Source organism: Phaenicophaeus curvirostris, chromosome 26 (genome assembly GCF_032191515.1).
Source record: "Phaenicophaeus curvirostris isolate KB17595 chromosome 26, BPBGC_Pcur_1.0, whole genome shotgun sequence".
Taxonomy (NCBI): Eukaryota; Metazoa; Chordata; class Aves; order Cuculiformes; family Cuculidae; genus Phaenicophaeus; species Phaenicophaeus curvirostris.
Window position 1 is genome coordinate 3,264,673 of NC_091417.1, and position 15,688 is coordinate 3,280,360.

Below are 15,688 nucleotides of genomic sequence, written 5' to 3' on the forward strand. Positions count from 1 at the left end.
GAACCTTAAAGCCCACCCAGTTCCATCAGGGACACCTCCCACTGGATCAGGGGCTCCAAGCCCCATCCAACCTGGCCTTGAACCCCTCCAGGGATGGGGCAGCCACCACTTCCCAGGGCCTCCCCACCCTCACAGGGAAACATTTCTCCCTAAAATCTCATCTCAGTCTCCCCAAGTGATAGGATGAGAGGAAATGGCCTCAGGTTGCACCAGGGCAGGTTTAGCTTGGATATTATGGAAAATTCCTTTACTTGTAGAGTGGTGAAGCCCTGGCAGAGGCTGCCCAGGGCAGTGGTGGCATCTCCATCCCTGGACGGGTTCAAAGCGTAGATGTGGTGCTTCAGGACATGGTTTAAGTCACCGTGGAGCTGGTGGGGGCGGACTGGATGATCTTCACAGAGCTTTTCCAGCCTTCATGATTCCACGATTCCAAGTTCAACAAGGACGAGGTCCTACACCTGGGTCAGGGTACAATTACAGGCTGGGGGGAGGATGGATTGAGACAAGGGAAGGTGCTGGTGGATGAGAAGCTCAACCTGAGCTGGCAACATGCGCTCACAGCCCAGAAACCACCCATGTCCTGGCTGTATCCAAAGCCGTGGGACCTGCAGGGAGGGAGGGGATTCTGCCCCTCCGATGAGGCTCCACCTGGAGCCCTGCGTCCAGCTCTGGAGTCCTCAGCTCAGGAAGGACGCAGAGATGTTGAAGCAAGTCCAGAGGAGGCCACGGAGATGATGGGAGGGCTGGAGAACCTCCCGTTCGAGGCCAGGCTGAGAGAGTTGGGGTTGTTCAGCCTGGAGGAGGGAAGGCTCCAGGGAGACTTTAAAGCAGCTTCAGGGGCTCCAGGAAAGCTGGGGAGATGCTCTTGATGAGGGAGGGCAGGGAGAGGTGGGGTAAGATTTGAGCTGAAAGAGACTGAAATGAGATCTTGGGGAGAAATGTGAGGGTGGGGACGCCCTATCCCGGGTTGCCCCGAGCAGTGGTGGCTGCCCCGTCCCTGGAGGTGCTCGAGGCCAGGTTGGATGGGGCTCGGAGCCTCCCTGGGGAGCCGGGGCCGTTGTTGAGGCCTGTTGGGGCTGGAGCCTCCGCCATGGCGGCCGCAGGCCTCCCCCTGCCCCCGCTGCCATGGCAACGGCCGCGGGGCGGAGGGGGCGGAGCCACTCGAGCGCCGAGCCGAGCCGCCGCGGCGTCTGATTGGTGGCTGCGGCCGCCGCTCGGCCGAGGCGCCACGTTTGGTTGGTCGCCTTCCTGTCACTCAACTGCCCCGAAGCCGAAGGGGGCGGGACTACCGCGTGGCTCCCCCTCTCCCATTGGGCGAGCGCGGGGCCGGCGGCGCTGATTGGCTGTTTCCGCGGGAGGCGGGCGCAGCCCCTCACCTGCGCTTCTCATTGGTTTCTTCCCTCGCCCCGCCCCCTAAGCGCGGCCGCTGATTGGCGGAGGCGCCGCGCGAGGCGGGAGTTGGCGGGAGGCGGCGGCGGGGGGAGGAGGAAGAAGGAGGCGGCGGGGCCGGGGCGGGGAGCGGGGCCGGCGGCGGGGCCCGAGCGAGCGGCGAGCGGCGGGTACCGGGGGGCGGCGCTGAGCGGCTGGGAGGGGGTTAAAGGGCCCGGTATGGCGTGGGGGGGGCAGTACCGGGATTGAGAAGGGAGGTGGGGGGGGCAGCTACCCGACCGGTAGCACCGGGAGCGCCCCCCCCCCCACCCCACAAGGAGGGGAGAGTGAGGGGAACCGGTGGTCGGGATGGAGAAGGGGGTGGGAATTACCGGGGTTTTCCTTCCGGGAGAGGAGAACCGGGGTAGAAAATCACCGGGATCACGCCCCCCCCCCAAAAAAAAATAAAATAGAGGGGAGAGTGGGGGGGGAATCGGTGGCCGGGATCAGGATTGAGGGAGTTACCGGGATCTCCCCACGGGAGAGGAGAAATGGGGGTATGGATTGGGGGGGGGGGCAGCACCGGGAGCCCTCGGGAGAGGGGAGGTGGGGTAAGGAAGGGTTGGGGAATCGCCATGACCCCCACCTTCCCCACCGAGGGGAGAACCGGGAGACCCAGGCCGGGGTTGGGGGGCACATGGCAGCACCGGGACCCCCCGTTAGGGAGGGGAAAGCGGGGAGAACCGGGACCTGGGGTGGGAAGTAGGGGATGGGGGGAGCCCCCCCTGAGAAGGGAGAACCGGGACCCGGGATGGGGTTGGTGGGAGGGGGCACAGGGCCCTGTCGTCCCCAGCACCGAGGAGGGGACGGCGGGGAGAACCGGGGCCCCACGGCTCCTCCGGGGCACCGGGACGGGGGCCAAGCAGGGGTGGGAAGGGCAAGGCCGGGAACCCCCCGGTTTAGGTTGTTTTGTTGCTGTTGGAAAAGCCTCTGGTGTGTTTTTGTAGAGCCGCTGGAAAGAGGGAGAAGGAGCGAAGGGAGTCGAGCTGGATGCCTTCAGCGAGGGGAAGTTGACGCGCCAGCCTAAGAATAGCTCAGGGAGGGGAAGTATGGACAATATTGTCACCAAAGGTAACCTCGCCGTGCCCGCCTCGTGGAAAATCAGCCCCTGAAGTGGGACCGATGGGGTTCCGCGGGGGCAGCCGCCGGTTGCTGGCCGAGTCGCTCCATGTGTGATGTTTTGGGTGGTGCCCGGGTGAGTTATCGCGTTTGCTCTCTGGTTGTGTTGCAGCGGCTGATGAAATTGCAGCCAGGAGCGGAGGCGTCTCTGGACCTTCCCGTGAGCTGGAACTTTGACTCCTGAAAGGCTCCTGCAAGAGGCTGCGCGGGCCAGAGGAGGGGAAGAACGAGCAGGCGGCTGTCGGAGCCTGTCCTGGAGCGTGGGGAATCGGCGGGGAGAGGGGAAGGCGCTGTATGTAGAGTTTTTGGACAGTAAGTCATGGATTTTTCTGTCTCATACTGCTCTGAAGAGACAAAGGGGTGTGAATGAGCGGGGGCCGACTTCTGGGGAGGGTTTGTTGCTTTTTAAGATTTCAATCTTTAATAATGAACCAGCGAGATCCGGAATCTGAGAAGGAAAACAAAGCCATCCCGATCCCAAAGCCCTGAATGTTCTTTCAACTTTTATCCTGTGTTTTAGCGATAACCTGGACACTGAAGTCGCTGCTTTGTGCTGTTTGTTCGAAAGTGGGGCAGAGGAAAGACAAACCCAACCAACCTGTTGTGTGGAACGTTCATCCGACGCTGGCTTTTTTGTTTTGAATTCCCAACCCCTCTACCTGTTTTCTTTTCTCCTCTGCCAGAAATGCTTTCTCTGAAGAAATACTTCACTGAAGGCCTCATCCAGTTCACCATCCTGCTCAGCCTCATCGGCGTTCGCGTGGACGTGGATACCTACCTGAACTCACAGCTCCCTCCTCTCCGGGAGATCATCCTCGGCCAGAGCTCCGCTTACACCCAGACCCAGTTTCACAACCTGCGAAACACCTTGGATGCTATGGCATCCACCCAAAAAGCGTAGACCTGGACTATTACTTCACCGCTCGCCGGCTGCTCAACCAGGTGAGGCCCTGGACCGGTTTCAGGTCCCCACCACTGAGGTCAACGCCTGGTTGGTGCACAGAGACCCCGAAGGATCCGTGTCCGGGAGCCAGCCCAGCGCCGGCATCGCCCTAGAGAACAGCAGCGGCTTGCAGGATGCCAGCAATCCGACAACGGGGTGAGGGAGAGCGGAGCTGAGCAGGGATTTGGGAAGAACTGGAAGATTTGGGAGCGGTGGCTGCGCCGGTGAACGGGGACCTGACCAAAGAGGTAGGCAAGACTTTATTTTCTTTTGGTGGGGGGAAAAGGGAGCTGTTGGGGGAGGATTTTACCCTCTGGTACCGCCCCGAGTGAGCGGGACTCTGTGTGTTGTGTGTGTTTAGCACTTGGAAAAAGTGGGATCCCGCTTGGGAATGGCAGAATGCTGAATTCTGCTTCAGTTGGAGGTCTCCAGGGATGTGCGAGGTGTTTTTTTTCTTCCTGATTTGCTTTATTCTTGGTGAGAAAGTAATAGTGAAAGGGTTGGGGGGAAAGGTTTGGGGTCAGCGTCGCAACCCGCGTGCGTAGCTGGGTGTTGTGAAACCGATAAAGCGAGGCTGGGAAACAAACAGGGGCATTGGGTAACAGCGCGATCCCAGGTGCCGAGCGGGTGCTTGGGTTTCTTGGCTCTGGAGTTCATCCAGCGGCGAAGTTTATGGCTCGGTTTTCATCACAGGAGGGTGGGGAGAGGTGAAGTGGAAAGCGGGTTTGTGTTTCTGTCTGAGCCCAGCCTTGCGGAGGCTGTGATGCAAGACTGGGCCCCGGATGCTCTTCCACTCCCGTCTTTTCCCTTTTGGCACCGCTCTTTCTGTCACGGCATGTTCTGTCTCTCCCCGATGGTGCCGGCGGGGACGTTAGGGCTGATTTGCAGCGTCGGGTCCTTCCAGCGTCTGCTAAATTGCGTCTGGGTCGAGGCGCTGAGGCGTCTGGGCATGGGGAGAGCCGGAGCCGGCTGCCTGTGCCTGGCAGCGCGGGGTGGGCAGCTCCGCAAGCAGCTGTCGTGGATGCCGAGAGCTTTAGCCGTGTGGCTCTGGCAGAAGCGGGCAGGGAATGGTGTGAGGGAAGCGGTGGGAGACCGCGTGCAGACAAAGGTGATGATTGTTTCGGGTCTGGCAGCGAGGGCCGAGCAGCAGGATGCTGCCATAGGAAGCGTGGAGGGAGCCTGGGTTGGTCCTGCGGGCAGCTTTTCCCTCTCTGCCAGGATCTCCTGGCTCTGGAGGAGTGAAAAATCCCACTCTGGGTTTGTGATCGGTGACCTTGGAGGCGTCAACGAGAGGAGCTGCGGTCAGAGGGTGGCAGACGCAAGGCAAACGTTCACACCCTCAGCTTCCTCCCTGATAACCGAGGGGCGATTCCCTGTCCTGGGAACTGGGAAGGATGGGATGCCTTGTACAAGGTCACTTCACTGTCCTTCCCCAAGTCTGGTGCTCCAGGCAAAGGGCGTGGGGTCTGCGTAGCCTTTCCCAGAGAACCCGTGTCGGGTTTTAGGGAGAAACACTGTGGATTTGGGTGGCAGGAGGTAGATAACACCATGGCTTTCCTGGTTATTCCTGTCCTAAAATGCCATCCTGCATTAAGCACCATCGCAAACCCAGCCAGCTCTGGCTGGACCGGCTGGGAGTGGAACTCGTAGCCAGCCTGGGCGATGCCAGGTGGGAGGGACGTGATGCCAGGTGGGAAGGAGGCGATGCCGGGTGGGAATCACGCGATGCTGGGTGGGAAGCGCGCTCCTCCGCGCTGCAGTTTCGCTCCAGTCGCTCCTTCAGGGAAGGGTGGGGAGATTTGGGTCTGCACCTCCCCTGAATCCCACCAGTTCAGGTGTCAGTGCTCTTCCTCAGGCCCCTTTTTTCCATGTTTTTCCCCCTAAAGCCCTGATTCGGGGAGGAAAGGGGGTTATTTCTCCTGCAGGGTGTGGGGGGCTCAGCGCCTGGGCACCTAATGCCAGGAAATCCCGTCTGCCACCTCGAACACGGCCTGTGCTCCCCAAACCCTTTTTTTAGGGGGGGGTCTTGGCCTGGAACCTCAACTCCCTGGTAAATTCCAAGCAACCCTCCAGCTTTTCTGCTGGGAATCCTGCCTGCGCTCCGCAGCTCCCAGCAGCCTCTGGAAGGCACCTGCGGGGCTGGATCCTTCTTTTAAGCGGTTGAGCTGCAGATGGCTTTAAATTTTGACCTGACTTTTCCTGGCACGGGGAATATTGCGACTCCGCGTGCTGCTAGGGAGAATTTTAGGAGCTGGACCTCGCCTTTGGGTGCGGCGCGGGGCTCCTGGGGGTTCGGAATCATGCGAAAAAGGGGAATTTGGGTTTTTTTACTAACCCGCTCCGCGTTATCCCAACGGGAAAGCCGGGATGGATCCCTGCCCTCTGCAGCATTGGGGGTGGGGAAGGGCGGGAGGCAGCGCCGGGATAAAAATACGCGGCCCAAGCATGTGATGAGCCGCCGGGGCTCAGCGCTGGCCCCGGGCAGCGCCTTTCGCGGGGGCTGAGCCGGCTCAGCGCCCCCGGGAACGCCCGGTGCCCGTTGCTAGCGGGGTGGGGGGGGGTTGGGGAGCCTTTTCCCACCGCTTTCCCGGGATCTCCCGGTGTGGGGCGGGGAGCCAAGGTCACGCCGGCCTTGACTCCCCTTCCCATCCCTCCCCATCCCCTCCGCTCGGGGCCCCGGGACGAGCCCCCCCCCCGCCGCTTCCCCCTCCCTATATTGGCGGCGCAGGGCGAGGCCGGGGGGGGCCGCGCTGCGGGGGCGCGGGGGCGCCTCCTATTGGCTGAGCGCGCGCCCCCCGGCGGCGCCGATTGGTCGGGGCGGGGTCCCGATTGGCTGGCGTGGGGAGCGCGGTGGGCGTGGCTTCTCCACATCTCAGCGCTGGTTGGCTGGCGCTGGGGAGTGGTGGGCGTGGCCTCGCCGCAGCGCGGCGCCCATTGGATAAAGCGCGGCGGGCGGGGCTCCACCTCAGCGCGGGGGCGCGCGGGGGGCGTGGCCTCAGCGCGGCTCCGCGCTGATTGGTCGGCGTGTGGGGGCGCGGGGGGCGTGGCCTCGGCCTGGCTGGGCGCTGATTGGTGCGTGCCGGGCGCGGTGGGCGGGGCCTCGCGGGGCTCCGGTGGCGGGAGGGGGCGTGTCCCGGCCCGCCGCATCCCGGCGGGGCGGGGGGGGTGGCGGTCGAGGCGGGGCTTGGCGGGAGCCGCAGCCACGGTACCGGCGGGCGGGGCTCGCCGCAGCCCCGGCCCGGGCAGGGCGCCCCCAGCCCAGCCCAGCCGGGCCCTGCGAGCACCGGGCAGCCCTCCCGCCGCCGCCGCCGCCGGGGGCCGGTGGGGCGGAGCAGAGAACGGTGGCTTCACCCCCCCCCGCCCTCCGCCTCCCGCAGCCGGCGATGCGTGCGCGGCGCCGCGCCCCGGCCAGCCCGCCCCGCCGCCGCCGCCTCCCCCGGGGATCATGATCGGCCCGGGTGGCAGCTGGGGACATGAGAAAGGTAGCGGGGCTGCACCGGGAGGGGACGGCGGCGGGGGGGGTTAGGCTGCCGGTAAGCCGGTCTCCGCGGTTGAAGTTGCATCAGGTGGGTGGGAATGCGGGGATTTTCCTCCCGGCTGCACCGCACCCCTTATGCAAATGGCCGGGATGGCACCACGGGCTGATGCAAGGCGGGCCTGGAGCCCGCAGAGCCGCTCCCGGGGATCCCCGGAGGCAGAAGGACCCCGGGGAAAGGGAGTGGGGGGTCCCTCCCGGGGCGGGGACCCTGCTTGGGGCTGAAGGAGATGTGGTCTGTCTTTCAGGACATCGATTTGATTGACATCCTGTGGAGACAGGATATTGATCTCGGCGCTGGGCGAGAGATTTTTGACTACAGCCACCGTCAGAAAGAGAGCGAAGTGGACAAAGAGCTGAGCGATGGGAGGGAGCGCGGGGACAGCTGGAGGAGCGGAGGGAATGACATCTTGGATAGGACCCTACTAGTTGATGGAGAGACCGGGGAGAGTTTCCCTGCGCAGGTAAAGCCCCGTGGCTGCCCGGGCTGGGGTCTGCAGCGTGAACGGGGGGTCTGCGATCCCTCGGAGGCGCCGGGGAGGTGAGGGGTGCTCTGTCCGGCTCTGGGGTGAGGGTGTCGCGTGTGATGCTCGCCGAGGATGCGCTGAGCCGCAGGATAAGGCTTCACCTGGTGGATTTGATGCTGGCAAAGCCTGACGGGCCGGAGAGCCGCAGCGAAGCAGGGGAAGGGCCGTGTCACCGCCGGCAGGGCGCTAGGAGGAGGGTGTCTGGTTCTGGCTGTGCCTTTGGGTTGTGTGGCAGCGGCAGAGACGCAGAGTCCCCTCCAGCCTGTAGCAGAGTCCTTGCGCTGGCAGGAGGTGAGGCTCGCCGGGAGCAGAGGCGGCACGTTTCCCTCCGGGGCCGCTCTGACGCTCTCTGGAGCAGGAGGATGGAGTCTGCGAAGCATTGGGTGGGGCCTCTGGCTCTTTTTGGATGCGTTGCTGTAAGGAGCTCGTTTCTCCTCACCACCTCCCTAATCCCAGGGCTATGATTGCTTGTGTTTTCCATCAGGTGCCCAGTGCAGAGGATCAGACAGCCCTGTCCCTGGAGGAGTGCCTTAGGCTGCTGGAGGCCACCTTCCCGTTCGGGGAGAATTCAGAGGTGAGCGGAGAAGGGCGACGGGTCCACCCCTCAGCAGATCTCGAGGCAGCAGCCGCTCTCCTCTGCTCATTCGCTAGGGTATCGATGCTTCTTGTACCCTGAACCCAGCCCGCAGAGCTGGCAGTAAATTGGGTTACCCTGCCGAAGGAAGCGGGGGGGAGGTCACAATTAATTAAAGATTTCTGGCTTTGCTTCTAATTAGTTCCTAGTGAACTGCGCAGCAATAACTGCAACCGGTTTGCTTTGAACAAAGGCAAAGCGGTTGCCTGCGCGGAGGTGGAAGGGCATTCGGGATTGCTGTCTCGCTGGCCATGGCAGCTCAGCCGGGGACTGACTCTGTCTCACGTGGTTAGTTTCCAGCTGCGGATGTCTCCACCCTGAGCGAAGCCGTGCCCGGCGAGAGCAGATCTGCGGGCATCCAGACCAGCCTGCTGTCTCCGCTCCTCGCCGAGACCGAGTCGCCCTTCGATCTGGAGCAGCAGTGGCTGGACCTCATGTCCATCATGGAAATGCAGGTGAGCTCCAGCGGGCTTTTCCCTTTCAGGAATCATAGAATCACCAGGTTGGAAAAGACCCATCGGATCATCGAGTCCAACCGTTCCCATCAATCACTAACCCATGTCCCTCAGCGCCTTGTCCACCCGTCCCTTAAACCCCTCCAGGGAAGGTGACTCAACCCCCTCCCTGGGCAGCCTGTTAGGAGCGTGTTGCTCGATGGAATTCAGGTTTGATGGGCATCCCGTGCATCCGATCCCGTTGCAGCCGTGGCTCGGGGTTGGCTGTGGCTGCTTCAGTTCCATCCCAGCCTGTGCGGTGACACTGTCCCACCCGTGGGGCAGCTGCTGCTGCCATCCCAACCCTCCGGATGCTGCCGAGCTGCTGGAGGGAGCTCCTTCTGTGGGATCCAGAAGCATCGTCCTGTCTCTTTTTGGCACGCGCTAGAAGCGAAGGGCACTGAGGAGAGACAGGGCTGGAGCGCAGCTCGTTCACCAAGCTGTTCCCCGTCTCTTCCAGGCGATGGAAGTGAACAGCACGACTGCGGAGACGCTGTACAACGGCACGAGCGGAGACCTGCTGACCGCTAACTACAGCCTGGCCCCCAACACCCCCATCAACCAGAACGTCAGCCTGCATCAGGCCTCGCTGGGCAGCTGCGCGCAGGACTTCTCCCTCTTCAGCTCCGACATCGAAAGCCCCTCCATGGCCGGCAGCTCGGCCCTGCTCCAGCTGGCGCCGGACAACTCCACCGGCCTCAACAGCACCTTCGGCTCCACCAACCTGAGTGGGATCTTCTTCCCTCCGCAGCTGAACAGCACAGTCAACGAGACGGCCGGCCCCGAGCTGCCCGACCCGCTGGGCGGCCTCCTAGACGAGGCCATGCTTGATGAGATCAGTTTGATGGACTTGGCGATCGAAGAAGGCTTCAACCCCGTGCAGGCCTCGCAGCTGGAAGAGGAGTTTGATTCCGACTCAGGTCTTTCTCTGGATTCTGGCCACAGTCCCGCTTCTCTGAGCAGCTCGGAAGCCTCCTCTTCCTCGTCCTCTTCCTCCTCATCCTCCTCATCCTCTTCCTCCTCCTCGTTTTCTGAGGAAGGAGCTGTCGGCTACAGCTCCGACTCCGAAAACGTGGACTTTGAAGAAGCAGAAGGGGCAGTTGGATACCAGCCAGAGTACAGCAAGTTCTGCCGCATGAGCTACCAGGACCCCTCGCAGCTCCATTATTTGCCTTACCTGGAGCATGTTGGCCACAACCACACCTATAACATGGCTCCAGGAAACCTGGATCCCGAGGAGCCCAAACTGCCCGGCGCCGGCAAGAAGAGCAGCAAGGAGAAGCCGTCCGAGTTCCTGGACAAGCAGATGAGCAGGGACGAGCATCGAGCCAGAGCCATGAAGATCCCCTTCACCAACGACAAGATCATCAACCTGCCGGTGGAGGAGTTCAACGAGCTCCTCTCCAAGTACCAGCTGAGCGAGGCGCAGCTGAGCCTGATCCGCGACATCCGAAGGCGAGGGAAGAACAAGATGGCTGCCCAGAACTGCCGCAAGAGGAAGCTGGACACCATCCTCAACTTGGAACGCGACGTCGAGGACTTGCAACGCGACAAGTCCAAACTGCTCAGGGAGAAGGTGGAATTCCTCAAATCCATCCGCCAGATGAAGCAAAAGGTGCAGAACCTCTACCAAGAAGTCTTCGGGAGGCTGCGGGACGAGAACGGGCAGCCCTACTCGCCCAGCCAGTACGCGCTGCAATACGCCAGCGACGGCAGCGTCATCTTGATACCTCGCGCCGTAGCCGACCAGCAGGCGCGGCGGCAGGAGCGCAAACAGAAGGACCGGAGGAAGTGAAGCTCCCGGCGAGGCGGGCCGAGTGGGACACTCGCTCAAAAGTGAGAACTGGAGAAGGGCTGAGCCTGGAAGGTTGAACTTAAAAAAAGAGGAACTTTCATGCCTTCTTATCCGATAATATCTTCTCAAACAACCGGGACTGCTGCCGGTCAGCGCGCGGGAGGGACTGCGGGACCTGCAGGCTGAGGGACGGGGACCCCGCGCTGCCCAGCCCGGCGCCTTCCACAACCTGGAATCCTTTGAGCGCAGGAAAGGAGCTGGCGTCGCAGGTGGGGAGGTTAGCAGAGGTGGAAAAACTACTGTTAGGAACTGGCTTTAAATAAGAAAAGAGATTTAAGCAAACGAACTTCAAACGAGTTCTAGGAGAGACGTTTTCTGAACTTCCAAAGTTCCGTGATTTCAGGTAGTTGGGTTTTGTTTGTTTTTTTTTTTTTCTTCCCTCTTTTATTTTTTTCCTCCTTTTCCTGAACCAGTTTTGAACATCGGTGTGTGTGATCCAACCTGACTCGAATCCAGATTAACCACCATCCCTTCCTAGATCAGACCAGTGCACACGTGGAAACCACAAGTGGTGTGACTTCCATTAACCCCTCTCGATCCGAGGAAGCTCCGCAGGGGTGGATCTCGTGGGAGAACCGTGATTGGGGGGGGGGGTTGGGGTGCGTAGAGCTTTAGGATTTTGGGGAAGGGAAGTGGAATGGAGACGGGGGTCGGGGGGGGAAAGAGCGTGGAACTGGAGAGGGTTGAACTAAGAGTGCTAAGAGTGTTAATGAACCCCTGCCAACCGCACTCGGAGCACGTCACTGCCGCCGAGCCAGCCCGGGCCGGCACACGCAGCAGCCTGCATGCAACCGCTGTTCTTCTCCCGCTGACTGGGGAGCTGCTTGGGGAGGAGGGCGGGGAGGGGGCCGCGGGGCTCTCCGGCTCGCCGCAGAGCACAAAGCGGGGAGCAGGGGGGCCCCCCGCCCCGGCCCTCGTCACTTCTAGAAATTAGAGAGCCGATAGGATTCCCGATTCCCAACCGCGCTTTGGTTTTTTCGGGGGCTTCCGCCCTGTTTTTCCCTCTAGGGTCTAGAGTGCTTGTGTTGAGTCAAAGGGAGAAGCCCCAAACGTTCAAAGCTGCTAAATGTTCTCTTTGCCATAAGGATTCCGTGTAACCGTGTGATCACATTATAGGATTCTCTTCTGTCCTGAGGTGTTGGTCCGACTTCCTTTGTTTTCAGGAGGGGGGTGGGGGTAGTGCCTTGATCACTGTCGGTCTCCGCACGGAGACGGTCCTAGAAGCTGTTTTTCCAATAGAGCACAGCTGGGAGGGTCCTGACTTTACCAGCAACCGAACAAACGAAACAAAAAAAAAAAAAAAAAAAAAAGAAAATAAGAAGAAAAAAAAAAAAAGCTTAAAACTGGCTTTTCCTGGCCAAGTCCTGTGCACGTGATGCGGGGCGAGGGCGGCGCGGGCGGAGGGGAAGGCTCGGGGTGGTCACCCACAGGAAGGAAACCTGGGAATGCAGCGGGGAGGCCTGGAGGAGCCGTATTTTTCCAGGCGAAGGAGGGAAAAGCAGTTGGATCCGGGAGCGCGGGACCCCGGCGGGCTCTGGCCTCCCATCCCGGCCTCCTGAGGTCCAACGGCTTGGCTTACGCAGGAGACGAAGCACAAGAGGTGGAGCTGGGGGTGCGGGGAGGTCGGAAGGGAGCCCCGCGCGTATGTTTTAAGTTATTTTCCTCTTTAGAGACTTTATTTGCCTGCTCTGTGACCTGTCAGGGAGAGAAGAGATTGTGTGAGCACAGGACAAAAATAAAACGGCTTATTCACTGTACAAGCAGTTTTCCCGGCTCTTATTTTATTATTTTAAAAGATACGAGTGCGTCAAGGAAACAAAGCGGCCTCTTCTGCGAGTCCTGCTCCTGGAAGCACCTGGAGCAGCTCTGGGGCTCCAGGTCGCAGCCTCGCAACACAAAAGGCTTCATGTTTGTGGGAAACTGGCTCAGCAGCTTCTTTCCTATCTCCCCACCAGCATCTTCTTAAGGAAAACCAAATTCCTGGTTAAATGATGGTTCCTCTTGGCCAGCGCTGCTGTCGTTCCAAGTCAGCGTCCGGCTGCCGTGGTCGGCGCTGCCGAATCCTCCGGTTCCTGCTTTCCCCAACCCTCCCTTCCCTCTCGCAGCTCCGGCCACCTTCCCCGCAGCTCTCGGCTGTGGTTATGGAACCAAAGTTGATTCCATCGTGCGGTTACAGAGCCGAAGTTGATTCCATCGTGCGTGTATTTAATGCGGGCGCTGCCAGCTCTGGTTGCAGCTCCCTCGCTGCAGGACGAAGCCCTTGAGAAGAGCGGGGAGCGGCAGAGCCGGCGGAGGGGACCCGTTATCCGTGATGCGAAGTTCTGGCTCTGGCCCCGCTCCCCGGGCAGCGCTGGGATTGCGTCCAGCCTTGCTCCGGGTCCTGACGCGGCTGCTCTTTTGTGAGAGGGATTGCGCAGGGCTGCAGGGCGCTGGGCCGGGACGCGGCACAGGCTCCCCGGCAGCCAGGGCGCTGCCGAAAGCCGCCTCCAGCTTCAGCTGGGGATGGAAAACTGGGAACTGCTGCTGCACCAGCAAAAGACTGGCTGGGGCTGAGCTGCTGAACTGGAAAGAAGCATTTTGCGCTGATCCTTGTGGCTCAGGACCCTGCCCCTCTCCGTATTTCTTAGTTGCAGATGCCTACCCGCTGCCCTACTGGCCTCGCCGCTCGTGGGCACCGTCTCATCTCACGCCGTGTGACGTAGCAGCTCCTGCATGGAGCAGCAAAGAACCAGAGCATCTCCCTAAAGCCACGACGCTGGCAGAGAGGCCACTTTTGGGGCCCCAAAGCTTTGTGTCCAGCAGCCTCGGGCGCCTCCCTTCACCTGGCACAACCAGAACAGCAAGCGAAAAGCAGCTTTGCTTCCCCTTTGTCTTTCATCGCGGCTCCCACGGGGAAAACATCATTTTTCTGGGGATTAAACCTCTCCTTATGGCCGGGAAGAGTTCTCCCGCTGCCAGTGCGGAGCCCACGCCAGCTCCACGCATGGCAACCTCTTGGCCAAGGGGGCCGCGAGGCATGAAAATCCACACTCCGAGGCGCGTCCTGGCTCGTCTCGGCCTCCAGGCTATTTATTTCTGCTATCTCTCCAAGGGCTGTTCCAGAGCGGAATACCGGCTTGCACAAAAACCCACAGGGGTTTTCTCCACCCCATGACGCTGGGAGAAGGCTCTGGCCCTGACGCTGGGGTCACTGCTCACTCCTGGCCTGGAGAAGTGGGATCAGCACGGACGGGGAGGGGAGGACGCGGTGCTTTCTGGTCTCTTTTTGCTGCCTGCTCTGCCGCAGCACCTTTTCCTTCCAGCTCCTGCGTTCACACACACCCTGGCTCATGCACAAACTCAGCAAACCCCTCTTGGGAGGCTACAGGCAGCGAAGAACCGTTCCCAAGCCTCCGGGAGCAGCAATCCCTGAGCTGAGAACAAGCCCAGCAAAATCCACTCCCCTCTGTCTCACCTCCACCACACTCTGTGCGGGGAGAGGGGCAGGTGGGACCTTGCACCTCGGAACTCAGCGAGGGCCAAGGCTGAGCACGGCACCTCGATTTCATAGAATCACCAGGTTGGAAAAGACCCACTGGATCATGAGTCCAACCATTCCCATCAATCACTAAACCACGTCCCTCAGCACCTCGTCCACCCGTCCCTTAAACCCCTCCAGGGAAGGGGACTCAACCCCCTCCCTGGGCAGCCTCTGCCACTGCCCAATCACCCTTTCTGTGAAATATTTTTTCCTAATGTCCAGCCTGAACCTCCTCTGGTGGAGCTTGAGGCCATTCCCTCTCGTCCTGTCCCCTGTCCCTTGGGAGAAGAACCCAGCTCCCTCCTCTCCACAACCTCCTCTCAGGGAGTTGCAGAGAGCAACGAGGTCTCCCCTCAGCCTCCTCTTCTCCAGGCTAAACACCCCCAGCTCTCTCAGCTGCTCCTCTTGTTCTCCAGCCCCTTCATCAGCTTTGTTGCTCTTCTCTGGACTCACTCCAGAGCCTCAACATTCCCCAGGCATAAGAGCTTGTGGCCTTCAGCAAGGCTCAGGGGAGGCCATCTCCATCTCCATCTTCAGCCAAAGTCACCAGAACCACCACCAGAGCTTTGACAACCCATCCATAAAATGCAAAGTGACCAAGTGTGCTCAACACTGAAATGAGAACTGAAGTCAAGGTCACTTACCCCACCTCCTGTGCCAGGTCCTGACTAAGAACGCAGGCAGCGTGTGCTCCCAGCTCGAACAGAATCTCGCTCCATCAAATAAGGTCCTAGATCACAGCGATTCCTCATCTCCAGGGACAGAACACAACTCAGGCTTCTGGACACCAGCCTCTCGAACGCTTTTCTTCTCCGGATGGAAGTCGAGATAAACCAGAACACGCTGCTGGCTGCCCCGAAGCTCCTGCTCTGTCGACATCCCAAGCGGGGCTGCAGCAGAGCCAGCCCTGCTCAGAGAGAACACAACCTCCCCTCGCGCCCGGCTCTAAACCTCGGCGCCTGGTGCGCGAGGAGCTGCAGGAAGGAGCAAGGTAGAGAAGAAAAAAATCAGGATTATAAATCTAAAATTTTATTGAGACAAAAAAAAAAAAAAAAACCAAAAAAAAACCAAAAAACCAAACCTGACAGAGCTCGGTATGAAGTTAAAATCCAAACACGTACTTTACATTTAAACAACGTTTTTCACAGAAACCTAAACACATGCTTTTAAAAAAAGGTTTGTACAATGCAAGTCGAGATACAGACCACCCTACGAGGAGGGGCCGGGAGTCTGGTGGGGCTCACGACTCCAGACGTTAAATAGTTCAGTATTTGTAATAAATCTGACTTAAAAAAAACCCCACTGTGGAGGTTCTGGGTACCAGATCGGCTCCAGCAGCAAGGGCCAGCCTCTGACAAACAATCACTTGGTAGAGAACAGGGAATTGATTTTTTTGCCTTATGCCGCTGTCAAATTCCTCTCCCTCCCACAATTAAAGGGGTTCCCAGTGCTGCTGGCTGGAAATCAAATTCAGGTGAGAAAAGGAACAAGGAGTCTCTCCCCCTACCCTCCCCACCCCCAGGTTTGAGAAATAGCACCTTATAATGAATAGAAGGGTAGAAAGGCTTTTAAAGGGTTAAAATCCATTCCCACATCCAATACTTGTCAGGAACTGGCAGTTGTGCTGCGGGAC

At 60.1% G+C, this 15,688-nt stretch overlaps 1 protein-coding gene across 1 annotated transcript; it reads left to right on the forward strand.

Moving 5' to 3' along the window:
- Positions 1–1,476: 1,476 nt before the first annotated feature.
- NFE2L1 (NFE2 like bZIP transcription factor 1) lies at positions 1,477–12,295 on the forward strand. Its single transcript, XM_069877336.1, is given in 12 exon segments — positions 1,477–1,559; positions 2,376–2,499; positions 2,660–2,859; positions 3,231–3,419; positions 3,422–3,493; positions 3,496–3,636; positions 3,639–3,677; positions 3,680–3,738; positions 7,274–7,489; positions 8,037–8,126; positions 8,480–8,641; positions 9,141–12,295. Coding segments are annotated over 9 exon segments (2,301 nt in total). The 5' UTR covers positions 1,477–1,559; positions 2,376–2,499; positions 2,660–2,859; positions 3,231–3,232; the 3' UTR covers positions 10,476–12,295.
- Positions 12,296–15,688: the final 3,393 nt, after the last annotated feature.